Source organism: Anomaloglossus baeobatrachus, chromosome 2 (assembly GCF_048569485.1).
Source record: "Anomaloglossus baeobatrachus isolate aAnoBae1 chromosome 2, aAnoBae1.hap1, whole genome shotgun sequence".
In the NCBI taxonomy this organism is placed as follows: domain Eukaryota; kingdom Metazoa; phylum Chordata; class Amphibia; order Anura; family Aromobatidae; genus Anomaloglossus; species Anomaloglossus baeobatrachus.
In genome coordinates, this window is record NC_134354.1 from 182,317,134 (window position 1) to 182,334,503 (window position 17,370).

Here is a 17,370-nt window from a genome sequence, read left to right on the forward strand (position 1 = left end):
CCGAGACTTGTCCCTTAAGGGAGCCGAGCGACAAACCCTTTTCCAGTCCAGATTGAAGGAAGGACAGAAAAGTGGGCAAGGCAAAAGGCCAGGGAGAAATACCCTGAGCAGAGCACCACGACAGGAAAATTTTCCACGTCCTGTGGTAGATCTTGGCGGACGTTGGTTTCCTAGCTTGTCTCATAGTGGCAATGACGTCTTGAGATAACCCTGAAGACGCTAGGATCCAGGACTCAATGGCCACACAGTCAGGTTGAGGGCCGCAGAATTCAGATGGAAAAACGGCCCTTGAGATAGCAAGTCTGGTCGGTCTGGTAGTGCCCACGGTTGGCCGACCGTGAGATGCCACAGATCCGGGTACCACGACCGCCTCGGCCAGTCTGGAACGACGAGGATGACGCGGCGGCAGTCGGCCCTGATCTTGCGTAACACTCTGGGCAACAGTGCCAGCGGAGGAAACACATAAGGGAGCTGAAACTGCGACCAATCCTGAACTAAGGCGTCTGCCGCCAGAGCTCTGGGATCTTGAGACCGTGCCATGAACGCTGGTACCTTGTTGTTGTGCCGGGACGCCATGATATCGACGTCCGGCACCCCCAGCGGCAACAGATCTCCTGAAACACGTCCGGGTGAAGGGACCATTCCCCTGCGTCCATGCCCTGGCGACTGAGATAATCTGCTTCCCAGTTTTCCACGCCTGGAATGTGAACTGCGGAAATGGTGGAGGCCGTGGCTTCCACCCACAGTAGAATCCGCCGGACTTCCTGGAAGGCTTGCCGACTGCGTGTGCCGCCTTGGTGGTTGATGTATGCCACCGCTGTGGAATTGTCTGACTGAAATCTGATCTGCTTGCCCTTCAGCCACTGCTGAAACGCTTTCAGGGCAAGATACACTGCCCGTATTTCCAGAACATTGATCTGAAGCGAGGACTCTTGCTGGGTCCACGTACCCTGAGCCCTGTGGTGGAGAAAAACCGCTCCCCACCCTGACAGACTCGCGTCCGTCGTGACCACCTCCCAGGATGGGGGTAGGAAGGATTTCCCTTTCGATAATGAAGTGGGAAGAAGCCACCACCGAAGGGAAGCTTTGGTCGCCTGCGAGAGGGAGACGTTCCTGTCCCATTTGCGAAGGATGTCCCATTGAAGAGGCCGCTTGTGAAACTGCGCGAAAGGAACTGCCTCCATTGCTGCCACCATCTTCCCCAGGAAGTGCATGAGGCGTCTCAAGGTGTGTGACCGACCTTGAAGGAGAGATTGTACCCCTGTCTGTAGTGACCGCTGCTTGATCAGCGGAAGCTTCACTATCGCTGAGAGGGTATGAAACTCCATGCCAAGGTATGTCAGCGATTGGGCCGGTGTCAGATTTGACTCTGGAAAATTGATGATCCACCCGAAACTCTGGAGAGTCTCCAGGGTAGCGTCGAGGCTGTGTTGGCATGCCTCTAGAGAGGGTGCCTTGATCAACAGATCGTCCAAGTACGGGATCACCGAGTGACCCTGAGAGTGGAGGACCGCTACTACAGTAGCCATAACCTTGGTGAAAACCCGTGGGGCTGTTGCCAGGCCGAACGGCAGTGCCACGAACTGCAGGTGTTCGTTCCCTATGGCGAAGCGCAAGAAGCGCTGGTGCTCTGGAGCAATCGGTACGTGGAGATAAGCATCCTTGATATCGATCGATGCAAGGAAATCTCCCTGGGACATTGAGGCGATGACGGAGCGGAGGGATTCCATCCGGAACCGCCTGGTCTTTACGTGTTTGTTGAGAAGTTTCAGGTCCAGGACAGGTCGAAAAGACCCGTCCTTCTTTGGGACCACAAACAAGTTGGAGTAAAAACCGTGGCCCTGTTGCTGAAGAGGAACAGGGACCACCACTCCTTCTGCCTTCAGAATGCCCAGCGCCTGCAGAAGAGCCTCGGCTCGCTCGGGAGGCGGGGATGACCTGAAGAATCGAGTCGGGGGACGAGAGGTGAACTCTATCTTGTAACCGTGAGACAGAATGTCTCTCACCAAACGGTCTTTTACCCGTGGCAGCCAGGTGTCGCAAAAGCGGGAGAGCCTGCCACCGACCGAGGATGCGGAGTGAGGATGCCGAAAGTCATGAGGAAGCCGCTTTGGTAGCGGCACCTCCGGTGGTCTGTTTAGGACGTGACTTAGACCGCCATGCATCAGAGTTCCTTTGATCTTTCTGAGGCCTTTTGGACGAGGAGAATTGGGACCTGCCCGCGCCCCGAAAGGACCGAAACCTCGACTGCCCCTTCCTCTGTTGGGGTATGTTCGGTTTGGGCTGGGGTAAGGATGTATCCTTTCCCTTGGATTGTTTGATGATTTCATCCAAACGCTCGCCAAACAATCGTTCGCCAGAAATTGGCAAACTGGTTAAGCGCTTTTTGGAAACAGAATCTGCCTTCCATTCCCGTAGCCACAAGGCCCTGCGGAGTACCACCGAATTGGCGGCTGCAACCGCCGTACGGCTCGCAGAGTCCAGGATAGCATTAATAGCGTAAGACGCAAATGCCGACGTCTGAGTGGTTATGGACGCCACCTGTGGCGCGGACGTGCGTGTGGCTGCGTCAATTTGCGCTTGACCTGCTGAGATAGCTTGTAGCGCCCATACGGCTGCGAATGCTGGGGCAAAAGAAGCGCCGATAGCTTCATAGATGGATTTCAACCAGAGCTCCATCTGCCTGTCAGTGGCATCTTTGAGTGAAGCCCCATCTTCCACTGCAAGTATGGATCTAGCTGCCAGTCTGGAGATTGGAGGATCCACCTTGGGACACAGAGTCCAACCCATGACCGCGTCAGGGGGAAAGGGATAACGTGTATCCTTAAGGCGCTTAGAAAAACGCTTATCTGGACAAGCATGGTGATTCTGGACTGCCTCTCTGAAATCAGAGTGGTCCAGAAACATACTCTGTGTACGCTTGGGAAACCTGAAACGGAATTTCTCCTGCTGGGAAGCCGACTCCTCCGCCGGAGGAGCTGAGGGAGAAATATCCAACATACGATTGATGGACGCAATAAGGTCGTTCACTATGGCGTCCCCGTCCGGAGTATCAAGATTGAGAGCGGCCTCAGGATCAGAATCCTGATCAGCTACTTCCGCGTCATCAACCAGCGATTCCCCTCGCTGAGACCCTGAACAATATGATGATGTCGAGGGAAAATCTAAGCGAGCTCGCTTAGTCGGTCTGGGGCTGGGGTCTGTGTCAGAACCCTCAGCCTGGGATCTATGAGATACCCCGGGAGGACATTGTTGGTCCAGCTGAGGTGGGCCCGGGAACAAAGAATCAACAGAGTCCCTGTGCTGAGATACCGGCCTGGACTGCAAGGCTTCTAGTATCTTAGCCATAGTCTCAGAGAGTTTTGCAAACTCCGTCCCTGTCACCTGAACAGTGTTAGCAGGTGGCTCCCCCTGGGCCCCCCCTAGCAGAGGCTCTGGCTGAGCAAGTGCCACAGGGGCCGAACAGTGCAGACAATGAGGGTCAGTGGAACCTGCCGTCGTACATGCGGCGCAGGCAACATAATAAGCCTGTGTTGTGGCACCCCTGCCTTTCGTGGGCGCCATGCTATTATCTTCCCTGAGCAACACAATAGGGTATATAGCCAGAAATCAACTGTGCACTATACAGTGTAAAATAAACATATAATGTTACACTACTGCACAATGGGGCTAGCACCACAGGTGCTGCTTACCACCCGCTTAAAGCGGTTGTGATGCCACCAGAGTCCCTGCCTGGGTCTCCCAGATTTTGTCCCCCTCTGCAGCGTCCGAGGAGCTGACAGGAATGCGTCCTGAGGAGAGGAGGGAGCCGTGGGCGTGACCCAGAAAGAGCGGGAACTGGTGCCTGCACTGTGCACAGTGAGGGGAGTGGAGTATGCAAAGCATGCTCCAGCCCTCAGTGCTGCTCGTTCTGTGCAGCGTCCCGCCCTTCCCCTGCCTGTCAGGGCTATGGGCGGGAGGAAAGGAAACTAGGCCGCAAAAAGCCGGGGACTCTAGTAATAAACGCGGCCGCCGTAAAAGCGCGGCCGGCGTGGAAGTCCCCGGCGCACTACAAGTCCCAGCCGCGCCGCAGTGTTTCCAAGGCAGCGGCGGTCAATGCGGCAGTCCCTATACATAAACACACTCAGCAACGCTGAGTGTGTAATGGCACATATTAACCCGGTCAGCGCCGCGGTCCCCGGTGCACTAGCACACCCAGCAAAGCTGGAGTGTTGCTGTGCGCGGTCCCCACGGGGACACAGAGTACCTCCAAGTAGCAGGGCCATGTCCCTGAACGATACCCGGCTCCTATCCAGCAGGCTCCACAGGAGTTGTGGATGAAGCACGGTCTCCTGTGCCTGGAGACCGATAGGATCCCACTTCCACCAGAACCCTGAGGGGGATGGGGAAGGAAAACAGCATGTGGGCTCCAGCCTCCGTACCCGCAATGGATACCTCAACCTTACAACACCACCGACAAGAGTGGGGTGAGAAGGGAGCATGCTGGGGGCCCTATATGGGCCCACTTTTCTTCCATCCGACATGGTCAGCAGCTGCTGCTGACCAATCTGTGGAGCTGTGCGTGCGTGTCTGACCTCCTTCGCACAAAGCAAAAAACTGAGGAGCCCGTGGGAGCACGGGGAGTGTATAGGCAGAAGGGGAGGGGCTTAACACTTTTGAGTGTAATACTTTGTGCGGCCTCCGGAGGCATAGCCTATACACCCAATTGTCAAAAAACAAAAAACAATTGTCTGGGTCTCCCAATAGAGCGACAAAGAAATATATATATAAAAAAATTGTATTCTATTAGAAGCGAGAATAATAAAAATAATATATATTGTAACATGGAGGAGGGTATGCATCACAAAACATGGATGTCTACTCTGTACTTGTAGTGCCACAAGGCTTATTGGGGCTTCCCAGGGACAGGTTTTACAGATAGCTAGAGACGGGTGGGTCTGGCTATACACATCGCTTCGCCCACAGGTGTCATCTGTTAAGATGGAGACTGGGTGTTTGACACAGGGCGAGATAGTGTGTAGAGGTTGTGTTGCCTCTAGAAGGAATCCTCCGAGAGGGAGGATTAGCCTCTTCTGACTGGAGTCAGTGTTTGGAGGATTTTGATACCTCCGAAAAGAACCTCATGCAGTGGGGTGTGTATACTGACTGCGATTAGTGAGTGTCGAGAGAGACATCACCACTGAGATAATCCTGGGGAGAAGTGTATCCGAGCCCCCACAGCCATACCACGAGTTAACGTTCCTGTGTGCTACCATAAACAGCAAACTGAGTGAGCCATCCCATCACAATATTATATATTACATACACAGTTAGAAGGGGACTTTGCATTTTAGACATTTCTGGTATATCCACAGGTTATCCCATAAATTTCTCGCATATCCACAGGCTATTCCATAACTGACAGAATATGTGGGACCTACACCTATCTCCACAAACTGTCTCTGCAATCAATGCGATAAAAACAGCAATGATTAAGTTGTATAGTAAATACTCACCATGAGGACTTGAAAAATTAGGCGTCGAAACCATTGTAATTCCAAGGGAGGAAGGTGACTGTGTGGGACCGAACGATGCAGGAGAAGGTGCCCTTAATGCTCCACTAGGAGAACTTTGCAAGTTCCCTAAAGGGGGAAACAGGGTATATGTATTGCTGACAATGGAGATTTAGCAATTCATTCATTCAGTTCCACACAATCTAAAGACCATCCATCAGTCTATGGCTTTCCCGGCCAGTCCATTATTAGCAGGTAAATCTGCATATATCATCCCATCCACCCTACATCAATTTTTCTTGTAAAAATAGTTGTCACTAGTAATTTTCTCTTGTTACAGCAGTCATTGTATTAAGCAAGAAAGTTTCCTACACACCCTAACTTGAGTAATCCTAATAAATCTAAACTATAATTGCCCCCAAACTATGAAACTTTGATTCTGGCAATAAGAGCAGCAGCACAGGAGTTGGCTGGAGACGGAAACAAGTATTGTAAGCAGTCTATAGGCCTCAAGTCTCCTAGTAGAAGTCAACAGCAGCTCACCTGGTGACTGAGAGTGCATCATTACCGGGGAAGGAGTAACAGTGTTATGGTATGAAGATGGTGGAGAAGTAAGAGGATAAGCACCAGACGTTCCAGACTGCTTTGCAAACTGTTAATGAGGAAATATAGGAAGCCAAAGTTACACACTTTAATTCACAGTGACAAGTTTGGAGAAGGGTAGGGGAGGGGGTAGAAGGGTAGGGGGCAGAATGGTAGGGGAGGGGGCAGAAGGGTAGGGGAGGGGGCAGAAGGGTAGGGGAGGGGGCAGAAGGGTAGGGGAGGGGGCAGAAGGGTAGGGGAGGGGGCCGAAGGGTAGGGGTGGGGGCAGAAGGGGAGGGAAAGGGGAAGAAGGGTAGGGGTAGGGGAGAAGGGTAGGGGTAGGGGAGAAGGGTAGGGGAGAAGGGTAGGGATAGGGAAGAAGGGTAGGGGAAAAAGGGTAGGGATAGGGAAGAAGGGTAGGGGAAAAAGGGTAGGGGAGGGGAAGGAGGGGAGGGAAGGGGATGGGAGGGAAATAGGTTGTCCAAGCAGTGGGCAACCCTTTTAACAAAGTCCCAGATCCATGCAGTAATGACTTATCCTAGCAGTAAATTGAATTATACCTTTAAGAGAGTGTTCTCACAAAGGAAAGTGATCGGAAAAACTACTTCACAAACAACACATTCAGAACGGATTCATGATATGCAGTGGATTTTCTAATCACACCATGCCTTCTCTGCTGTGGATTATTGCTGCAGATTTCAATGCAAATTGTGAAATACGTGGGGACATTTAAATCAGATACTGGCGTATTCGATGTTAGCAACCTGCAAATAAAACACCCAGCATGACCCGACAGCCATAGACTCATGTCAGGGTGTGCTGTGAATGATCGTTTTAAAACAGCAGAATTGATGCAGGTAGCGGACTTCTAGTGGAAATTTACAGGCTTTGACATATCACAGAAGTGAACAGTCTGACAATAGAAGCTGCTAATAAGCAAACTTGAAACACCCCAAGATAGATATCGCTCTCAATGACGTGATAGGATTTTTTCTTTTACGCCCATACCCAACAAGGTAATGTTCCAGAGATTCCCAGAGCCTACCTCTAAAGACTACAGGCTGACAAACGTACCAGTGTTTTGTAGTTTATGGAGATTACCTGCTGTGCCTGAGGCTGAAATTGGGATATTAAAGAGTCCATCATATCACCCCCAATAGGTGAAGGTGGATTGTCATCTTCATTAACCGATCGTCGCCTTGCATCCTGATTGCTGTCCACAAACATGTTTAAGAAAGTCTGAAAAAGAAAGCAACTAAATAAATCTAAGGGTAAGTGCGCACACTAAACAAAAAGGAGAACAGATGTGCAAAATGATAGGAAAAGCTTTTTATTGAAAAACCACAATAGAAGTCAATATTAAAAACAGATAAAACATCACCAACATAAGTTATCTGGGGGGATATAAAGCTACATAGTAATGGCAAAACAGATTCTCAGAGAAGATTGTCATATACTAGTACAAAATACCCAAAATACAAAAAAGTAAATCCTATGGATAGGTACTGTAAGGGTCTCAAGTGTGCGCACACTGCAGTTTTGTTTCTGAAGTGAAAAAAAGCATCTCAGCAGAAAAAAGAAAACTCATAAATGCCCATGCACTTTTTCACTATATTCAATGGAAAAACACAGGGGAAAAAAAAATAAAAAAAATAAAAAGAAAGAAATGACATACTGCTTTTTTCTGCACCCAAAACGGCAACCAGAAAAGAAGCAATGTGCGCACAGCCTTTCTGAATTCTCATACTTTGCTGGGGAAGGATAATACATGCAGTTTAGGGCAACAAACTGCACCAAAAACTGCACTGTGAGCACAGCGCCTAAATTTCACCTTCCAATAACAAAAATTAAAAAAAATAGCAACACAAGGATAGGTTCCAAGACTATTGTTGCACAGCTTTCCTACCAAAGCGTACCATGGAATAACAGATTTATAGAAGGCTATCCAAGGCTAATATCAGATGACAAAATGGTAGAAAAAAATATTGCTAAACAAAATACATCATCGTACCCACCTTTAGACCTGGCGCAGGATAAAAGCCTTCTACAATTTTACTGTTATCGAAGAGGCTGTAGGCTCCATCACGTATAGCTACTACTCCCCTGCTCCTACAGTAGATGTCTATACAATACATGTTCCTGAAGGCCAAACGAATGTGCGTAGGTGACTGGGGAAGTATAGAAAAGCACTGGTACGCAGTATTTATCCGCTGTGTGAGTCCTAGCATCGGCACGGTTGGAAGCTTGTTGATGGCATTTAAAGGAGCTTGAGTATCAAACAGTACCTAAAAGAAATAAAAGGAAACTGGTCAAATTGCTGATATCAAGTGATATTTGATATAACAAATGCAATACTGCATTTAAACCCCAATAACCGATTACTTCTGACTACATTTTAATAGTGATAAAATACACACCTACGTATATAATCATGACTTCGTAACCTAGATTTAATGCAACGCTATTCAGTTTATTTTTACTCTACAGACAGAATTGGGATTGAATCCTGGGAAAGAAGGCAAACTTCTCCAGAATTGGCATGGGACACATAAATGTATTCACATAAAAGAATGCATACATTTCTGATATTTATATAAATCTATATATGCTTACGGATATATCTCTTTCCAGCAGCTTTTAGAATGTGCAGCACAGACCTTACCACCAGGACGTTTCTACGCGTTTCCCCCCAAAAAAGATAGGGTCATATATTATTTTGTTGGTCTGAAAGATGCAAGGCCAGGAGATTTTTTTTCCCCCCATGAATAGCAGTCCAAATTTATTTTTGAATAATCAAAAAATAAATAAAAAAAATGAAATCAACATTTATTCAAAAGTAGTCATATTGCATTCTGGAATACCACATCACACATCTATATCTCATCCATCCATTATCTAGCCATCGCTCCAGCCACCTATCTAGCCATTAAGACTGTTCAGTTCTTTAAGGCCATGTGCGCACTTTGCGTTTTTTTCATGCGTTTCTGCAGCGTTTTGAACTGCAGCATTTTAATGCCAAAATGCATTCGTTTTAATTGTCAAGCAAAGTCTATGAGAAATAGGGATTTCTTGAGCGCACAATGCTGTTAAAAACGCAGCGTTTCAGTTGCAGAAAATTTGGCAAAAACTCAGCGTTTAAAGAAGCAGCATGTCAATTGTTTTTGCCATTTTGGCAGTGTTTTGCTAACATTAGAGTCAATGAGAACTATCAAAATGCAACCTAAATCAAAATTCCAGCGTTTAACATGCTTTTTTGATGCAGAAAACATGCGGTTTTGACTTTATAATAAGGGCATGATATGTCCCTTTACACACACACACACAGTCCGACAATTAAATTAATGAAAATCCATAATTTAATGTTATTTTATGCATAAATATTATAAGTTATATTTTTTAATCAGTTCAATAAAACGAGTTTAAAAAAAAAATTAGCTATTTTGTGCATGATTTTAATTATATATATATTTTTTTTTTAATATTTTACGGTTTTATTCATTTCCACTTTATAAAAGTGGAATTCCCTTTTAACAATTGCTCCTAAAACATTTTCCATTTTATTTAAATTCCCAACATTGCATAATGTAAAACAAAATAATGTTATCCCAGTGTTTTTATCATTTTTTCCTGTTTTTTTTTTCATAGTGTTTGAATGTTTAACCTTTATTTACTAGTGAATGTATTCAAAACGCATTTGACTTTAAGCAATGAAAAAAACATGTAAATCGCGGCTAAAACGCGGTAAAAACGCAAGAATATTTTTAGCGTTTTTGTGGTCAAAACCAAATTTGACAAAGACAATTTCTGCCAGAGGATGAGTTTAGAACTGCAACTAACTCAACGCAAAGTGCGCACATAGCCTTAAACTGCTGAAATTAAGAGCCCTTTGGTCACATGACTGGTCAAAGGTATTACGGGGCCCCAAAGAGAGCGGGGCCCTGATAAATTGCAGTTTCACTCCCCCAACACAGGCCCTGACTGTAACAGGCTTTTTTGGCAGTTGGACTGATATTTCACACATACTCCAAAAATCCTGTAATATCATGCTAAGTCTTAGGCTGTGTGCCCACGATGAGGAAAATATGCAGAATTTGACGCGATTTTTTCGCAGAAATTCCGCGGATTTTTCAAAAATCCGCAGTACAGCGAGTCCCCAGCCATTTCTATGGCATTTGGGGACTGCTGTGCACATGCTGCGTTTTTTTCCACAGTGGAAATAATGCGGATTTCCCTGAGGAAAAATCTGCAGCATGTCAATTATTTCTGCGGATTTCTCCGCAGGGTCCCATACTTACCTGCCTTGATAAAAGACACCGGAGTCACTTTCTCAGTCCGGTGCATAGGAGCGCGGTGGAGCCAGGTGCAGGAAGAAAGAAGTGGGCGGGGCCTGCACGAGCTCCGGTCATGTGACAGCCGGAGCTAGTTCAGGCTCGCCCACCTTCTCCTGCACAGTGCACACACGGCTGGAAAATGAAGTGCTGCGTGATGGAGGCAAGTATGAACTCACCGATCACTCAGCACTTGTTCTGCATTGAGGATGCAGTGCCGAAGCCATGGTTCTGTATCCTCAATGCAGAATACCGCAACATATCCCCAGGACATTCCGCAAGAAAACTGCAGCATGTAAACAGACAAAGTTGTGCTGCGGATTTCTGGGAGCTCCTGTGGAATGTCCTGCGGATATAGCCTCAGGACACTGTCCCCGTGGGCACATAGCCTTATTTGCAAGGTAGGTCTTATTTTGGGGGAAACACACTATCCACTAAACAAGTATGAAGGAGAAAACATACATGTACATAAAGCAAAAATATGAAATGAGGCTAAGGTCACACATTCTGCTATATTGTCCAGATCAGTTTTCTTACCCCTCTCATACTGCTAGCAAAAGATGCAACAAGATGGTTATAAAAGATGCATCCTTTATTTTACAGTAGAAAATAAACTGCATAGATATAGCCTAAAAATATAAATCCCAGCTAACCAAAAGGTTTTTTCTGTTTTGTTTTTAGTTAACAGTAAGTACATTTTAAATAGGTATTCCATCCCAAGACATTTATACTTGCATAGAAGTGATTAGTGTGATATGGGGCTTTAAAACTAAGACTGGTGCAAGCCCTAGAGGTGGGACCCACGTGAATTTGCACATTTATGGAATATCACATGAAAATGCCATAAATGTCTGAGATGAGAATACAATTTTGTAGAAAACTGAAGCCTAGTTCTATTTCAGGATCCAATCCGGATACAATTTTTTTTTTTTTTATTGCCTTGTTGTTACAATCAACTATTAAGAATAAAAAAAATCCAAAAAATCAAAATCAAAACAAAAAGCACACTTATATACCTGTAATAACTGCACTACATTTGGTACTTTGTTGAACATTTCCTGCAGCTGGTGAAGGATGATATTATGACAATTACTGCACCCCGAATTAGGTCCAGTTGTCCCAAGTGATATGTGAAATTTATGGTGAACAGAATTCCACTGAATACTTATCTGCAATGAGGATGAAAAGAAATTAAAGTTCAAAACATGTAGGAGAATGTAAAAGCATTACGTATGCAATAGGTGGCGTCTAAAAAAAGTGTTTCCCACGTACCGAGCTTCCCTTTGTTTGCCCATAGCACAGGATAAGTTTGCGATAATTGTATAATCTGACCTCAGAGAAAAGGTTTAGGTGGGGTGGTATGTCTGTAAGAGAGAAGGGAAAAAGAAAAAAAAGTCACTCCACTGTACAGTTAAATACTGTTCAAAAATAATGAGAAACAAATTACCTTGTAAACAGCGTGAAAATTCCAACATGCATTCATATAAACGAGCAATGCTATTCCAGTCATTTAGGAACATTTCTACCACTTTGCGTCCACCTACTGGTTCAGAAAGTGGATTTTCATACGTCAAGTATACATGTCGTGTTGGACCTGTACAAAAAAATAAATAAATAAACTGTGAATAATATATTATTCATAAAGGGTGGCTGTTTCTTAACACTAACAATGTACAATTAGAGCGGGACTTACACTGACCTTGCTCCCTGGAAGAACTGCTGTTTAAGGGACAGTTTACAAATACCAGTTCTGCTACCCATGTGCGATTATTCCTGCCTTGCAATCGGAAAGTGCAGTCGAGAAGTGACTGTTCTAGTGCCTTTTGGGTTTCTTCACAAATTCCTTTACATGGAGGAACTCTTTGAATATAAAGAGAAAAAAAATATAAAATAATAAGTCCAACAAGGTATTAAAAAAAAAAATAAAAAATGTTTTAAAAAAGAGAATTTTGTTACTTACCGTAAATTCTTTTTCTTATAGTTCCATATTGGGAGACCCAGACCATGGGTGTTTAGCTTCTGCCTCCGGAGGACACACAAAGTACTACACTAAAAAATGTAGCTCCTCCCTCTGAACTTATACACCCCCTGGTAGCCAGTCCTAGCCAGTTTAGTGCAAAAGCTGAAGGAGAATAGCCACCCACAAGTAGAATCGAGTAAGAACCGGAACAACCGGAGACTCTGTCCACGACAACAGCCAGTGATAACACACGGAACAAGAAAATTGCCAACAGGCAACAGGGAGGGAGCTGGGTCTCCCAATACGGAACTATAAGAAAAAGAATTTACGGTAAGTAACAAAATTCTTTTTCTTTATCGTTCCTTTGGGAGACCCAGACCATGGGACGTTCCAAAGCTGTCCCTGGGTGGGAATAAACAGAAAAAACTAAGAAGTAGGCGGAGCCTAACTTCACAAGTGGGCGACAGCCGCCTGAAGGATGCGTCTGCCCAAGCTCGCATCTGCCGAAGCATGAGCATGCACTTTGTAGTGCTTCGAAAAGGTATGCAGGCTAGTCCAAGTGGCAGCCTGACATACTTGTTGAGCCGTAGCCTGGTGCCTAAAAGTCCAAGAGGCACCGACAGCTCTGGTCGAGTGTGCTTTGATCCCCGGCGGGGGAGGCACCTGAGTACTCTGGTAGGCGTCCGAAATGGTCGATCTAATCCAACGGGCCAAGGTCTGCTTAGAAGCAGAGAGACCCTTGCGCCGCCCTGTGGTTAGCACAAAAAGAGAGGTGCACCGCCTAAGCGCAGCGGTGCGAGCCACATAAATCCGGAGAGCACGCACCAGATCTAGAGTATGCAGCACTTTCTCAAAGCGATGAACAGGGGCCGGACAGAAGGAAGGCAAGGAAATATCCTGGTTAAGGTGGAAGGGAGAGACCACCTTAGGAAGAAAGTCCGGGGTCGGACGGAGAACCACCTTGTCTTGATGAAAAACCAAAAAAAGGTGACTCCGAGGAGAGCGCAGCCAAATCAGAGACTCTCCTGAGAGAAGTTATGTCAACTAGAAAGGCCACTTTTTGAGAAAGACGATACAAAGAAACCTCCCTAAGAGGCTCAAAGGGGGGTTTCTGCAATACTGTGAGGACCAAGTTAAGGTCCCAGGGATCCAAGGGCCGCCGATAAGGCGGAATGATGTGAGACGCACCTTGCATGAAGGTGCGGATCTGAGCCAGCCGGGCGAGACGCCGCTGGAACAGCACTGATAGAGCTGAGACTTGTCCCTCGAGAGAGTTGAGGGACAGTCCTAGCTGCAGACCGGACTGTAAAAAAGACAGAAGGGTCGGCAACGAAAATGGCCAAGGAGAATGGCCGGAAGAGCGACACCAGGACAGGAAAATGTTCCAAGTCCTGTGATAGATCTTGACGGAGGAAGACTTACGGGCCAGAGTCATAGTGGAGATGACTTCAGGAGGAATACCAGAAGCCGTCATAATCCAGGACTCAAGAGCCACGCCGTCAATTTGAGTGCCGCAGAATTCGGGCGGAAAAACGGACCTTGCGAGAGCAGGTCTGGACGGTCCGGAAGATGCCACGCCATCTCCACGGACAGTTGGAGCAGGTCCGGATACCAAGCTCGCCTGGGCCAGTCCGGTGCAATGAGGATGACGGGTGCAGAGACCACTCGCCACCGTCCACGGATTGACGGCTGAGATAATCTGCCTCCCAGTTTTCTACGCCAGGGATGTGGACTACGGATATGCTGGACTTGGAGTCTTCCGCCCATTGAAGAATGCGTTGGACCTCCAACATTGCCAGGCGGCTGCGTGTCCCGCCTTGGTGATTGATGTAGGCAACCGCTGTCGCGTTGTCTGACTGGACTCGAATGTGCCTGCCCGCCAACAGGTGGTGAAAGGCTAGGAGAGCTAGAAGCACAGCTCTGGTTTCCAGCACATTGATTGAAAGGGCTGACTCGGACGGAGTCCAAGTGCCCTGAGCTCTGTGGTGGAGATGTACCGCTCCCCAGCCGGATAGGCTGGCATCCGTGGTGAGAATCACCCAGGACGGAGCCAGGAAGGAGCGCCCTTGGGACAGGGAGAGGGGTCGAAGCCACCACTGAATAGAGGTCCTGGTCCGTGGCAACAGAGCCACTAATCTCTGTAAGGAGGAAGGCCGCTTGTCCCAACAGCGGAGAATGTCCAGCTGCAGAGGACGCAGATGGAACTGGGCAAAGGGAACCGCCTGCATGGAAGCCACCATTTGACCCAGCACCTGCATCAGGCGCCTGAGGGAATAACGGCGGGGCCTCAGGAGAGAGCGCACCGCTAGCCGGAGAGACTGCTGTTGAGTCGGAGTCAGAGTGGATTTGGGAAGATTGACAATCCACCCGAATTGGGCTAGGGTGGCGAGAGTGAGCGAAACACTCCGCTGACAGTCTGCGCTGGATGGACCCTTGACCAGAAGGTCGTCCAGATAAGGAAACACTGCTAACCCCTGGAGGTGCAGGACCGCAATCACTGCCGCCATGACCTTGGTGAACACCCGAGGGGCCGTGGCTAACCCGAAGGGGAGAGCCACGAATTGGAAATGATCCTCTCCTGTCGCAAAACGTAACCAACGCTGATGTGACACTGCGATTGGCACATGTAGATAGGCATCCCTGATGTCGATTGACGCCAGGAACCCCTTGGGTCATAGAGGCAATGACTGATCGCAGAGACTCCATGCGAAAATGCCGCACCCGGACATGCTTGTTGAGAAGCTAGAGATCCAGGATGGGCCGGAAGGTACCGTCCTTTTTTGGAACTAGGAAGAGATTTGAGTAAAAACCTCTGAACCGTTCCTGAGCGGGAACTGGGACAATCACTCCGTTTGCCTGCAAGGACGCCACGGCCTGCGAGAAGGCGGCGGCCTTGGAGCAGGGGGGAGTTGAGAGAAAAAATCTGTTTGGAGGGCTGGAAGAGAATTCTATCCTGTAGCCGTGAGATATGATGTCTCTCACCCACTGATCGGAGACCTGCTTTAACCAAGCGCCGCCAAAGTGGGAGAGCCTGCCACCGACTAAGGACGTGGCTGGAGCGGCCCGAGAGTCATGAGGAAGCTGCCTTAGTGGCAGAACCTTCTGCGGACGCGCTTTTGGGCGCCAGTTGGATTTCTGATCCTTGGCTGAGTTAGCGGATGAGGCGGAAGGCTTAGAGGATGACCAGTTGGAGGAACGAAAGGAACGAAACCTCGATTGATTCCTACCCTGGGCGGGTTTCCTGGTCTTGGTTTGTGGCATGGAAGTACTCTTCCCGCCAGTAGCTTCTTTAATGATTTCATCCAGCTGTTCACCAAACAGCCGTGAACCAGCAAAAGGAAGCCCAGCAAGAAACTTCTTGGAAGAAGCATCTGCCTTCCACTCTCGAAGCCACAAAATCCTGCGGATAACAAGAGAATTAGCTGAAGCCACCGCAGTGCGGTGAGCAGCCTCTAGCATGGCAGACATGGCATCAGATGAAAAGGCTGAAGCCTAAGCAGTTAAGGTAACCATCTCAGGCATAGATTCCTTGGTGAGGGAATGCATCTCCTCTAGAGAAGCAGAGATGGCTTTGAGAGCCCACACTGCTGCAAAAGTCGGGGAAAACGCGGCCCCCGCAGCTTCATACACAGATTTGGCCAGAAGGTCAATCTGACGGTCAGTGGAATCCTTAAGTGAGGTGCCGTCAGCCACCGGAGGGTCTACCTTTGGGGAGTGAGACCACTCCTTGACCACCTCAGGTGGAAAGGGAAAACGGTAATCAGAACCACGCTTTGAGAAGCGTTTGTCAGGGCAGGCCCTGGGTTTGGTCACAGCGGTCTGAAAACTAGAGTGGTTAAAGAACACACTCTTCACTCTCTTAGGCGAGGTAAACTGATGTTTTTCTGCCAAAGAGAGTTGCTCCTCTGATACTGGCGGATTGAAATCCAGCACAGAATTAATGGAAGCAATCAAATCACTAAGATCTGAGTCACCCTCAGAGAAATCGATGGGATACATAGCCTCCGAGCCCCCAGTGAGGGCATCCTCCTCATCTTGAGAGTCAGATCTTGAGACAGAGCCGTGGGATGGGGAGGAGGAGGAAACCCTGCGCCTTCTCTTAGAAGGACGGGGTCTGGGATCAGATGATGAATCCTCCGTGAGCTCTGATGGACGGAGGTCAGAGGATAGGAGTCCTCTGTCAAGAGTATTAGAGGCACCCTGAGAGGGGGGCTGATGCATATTCATCAAAGTCCTGGACAAAAGTCCCATGGACTCAGCAAATGACTGGGATATGGACCTAGAAAAGGACTCTACCCAGGCCGGGGGTTCAATCACAGGTGCAGCAGCGGCCTGAGAGACCACTGGGGGTGAGACTCCAGGCTGTTGCACCGCCAAGTTAGAGCAACCATCACAGTGTGGATAAATGCTCGGCTCAGGCAGCGGGAGCTTACATGCAGTGCATGCAGAATAAAGCTTTGGAGCCTTGCTCCTTGTGGGAGACATGCTGCTGGAGTGGGGGCTTTGCAGAGAATGAACCCCAGGGAGAATATACAGAGGTCCACAGCCGGAGACCGGTTGTGGCTTACCAGACCGCTGAGCGCGGTGTTGTGTGCCCTCCAGATCCCGAAGCCCGGTCCCCCAGAGCGCAGCACCTCAGCAGAGATGCAGAATGCAGGATGTCCCAGAGCAGAGTGAACTCTGCCTGAGAAATGGCCCCCGGAGCGAAGAGAGGGGGCGGGACTAGGGGCGTTCCTATAAAAGAGCGGGAACTGGAGGGCTATAGAGACCTGCCGGGAAGGAAGGACGCCCCAGCAGTGGGGATTGTCCCTCCCCTTTGTAGAACGGCCGCCGGGAGGAGCCGAACCTGTCCCTCTGCATGAGTGACATGCGAGAGCAGGAAAAAGAAACTAGGCCTCCGGCGAAGCCGGTGCCTAAATTTAAGCGGCGAGGCCGACAAGCAGGCACCATCGGCGCGGTTCTCAGGCAAAAGCTGGAGAACCCGCCGGAAAAGTTAAAAACTATCACA

The 17,370-nt window shown here is 48.3% G+C and overlaps 1 protein-coding gene across 3 annotated transcripts in view; it reads right to left on the reverse strand.

The window, feature by feature from the left end:
* Nucleotides 1-17,370, reverse strand: part of MED14 (mediator complex subunit 14) — a 127,424-nt gene that overhangs the window by 54,575 nt on the left and 55,479 nt on the right. For 2 of the 3 annotated variants that reach the window (XM_075335514.1, XM_075335515.1), the window contains exons 17-24: nt 12,102-12,262; nt 11,850-11,996; nt 11,675-11,766; nt 11,419-11,571; nt 8,090-8,359; nt 7,176-7,313; nt 6,036-6,144; nt 5,496-5,621 (exon numbers count right to left, since the gene is read on the reverse strand). In XM_075335514.1, coding sequence (XP_075191629.1) covers nt 5,496-5,621; nt 6,036-6,144; nt 7,176-7,313; nt 8,090-8,359; nt 11,419-11,571; nt 11,675-11,766; nt 11,850-11,996; nt 12,102-12,262 — 1,196 coding nt within the window. Of the gene's footprint in view, nt 1-5,495; nt 5,622-6,035; nt 6,145-7,175; nt 7,314-8,089; nt 8,360-11,418; nt 11,572-11,674; nt 11,767-11,849; nt 11,997-12,095; nt 12,263-17,370 lie in introns of all 3 variants that reach the window. The other variant, XM_075335513.1, reaches the window with a different exon arrangement.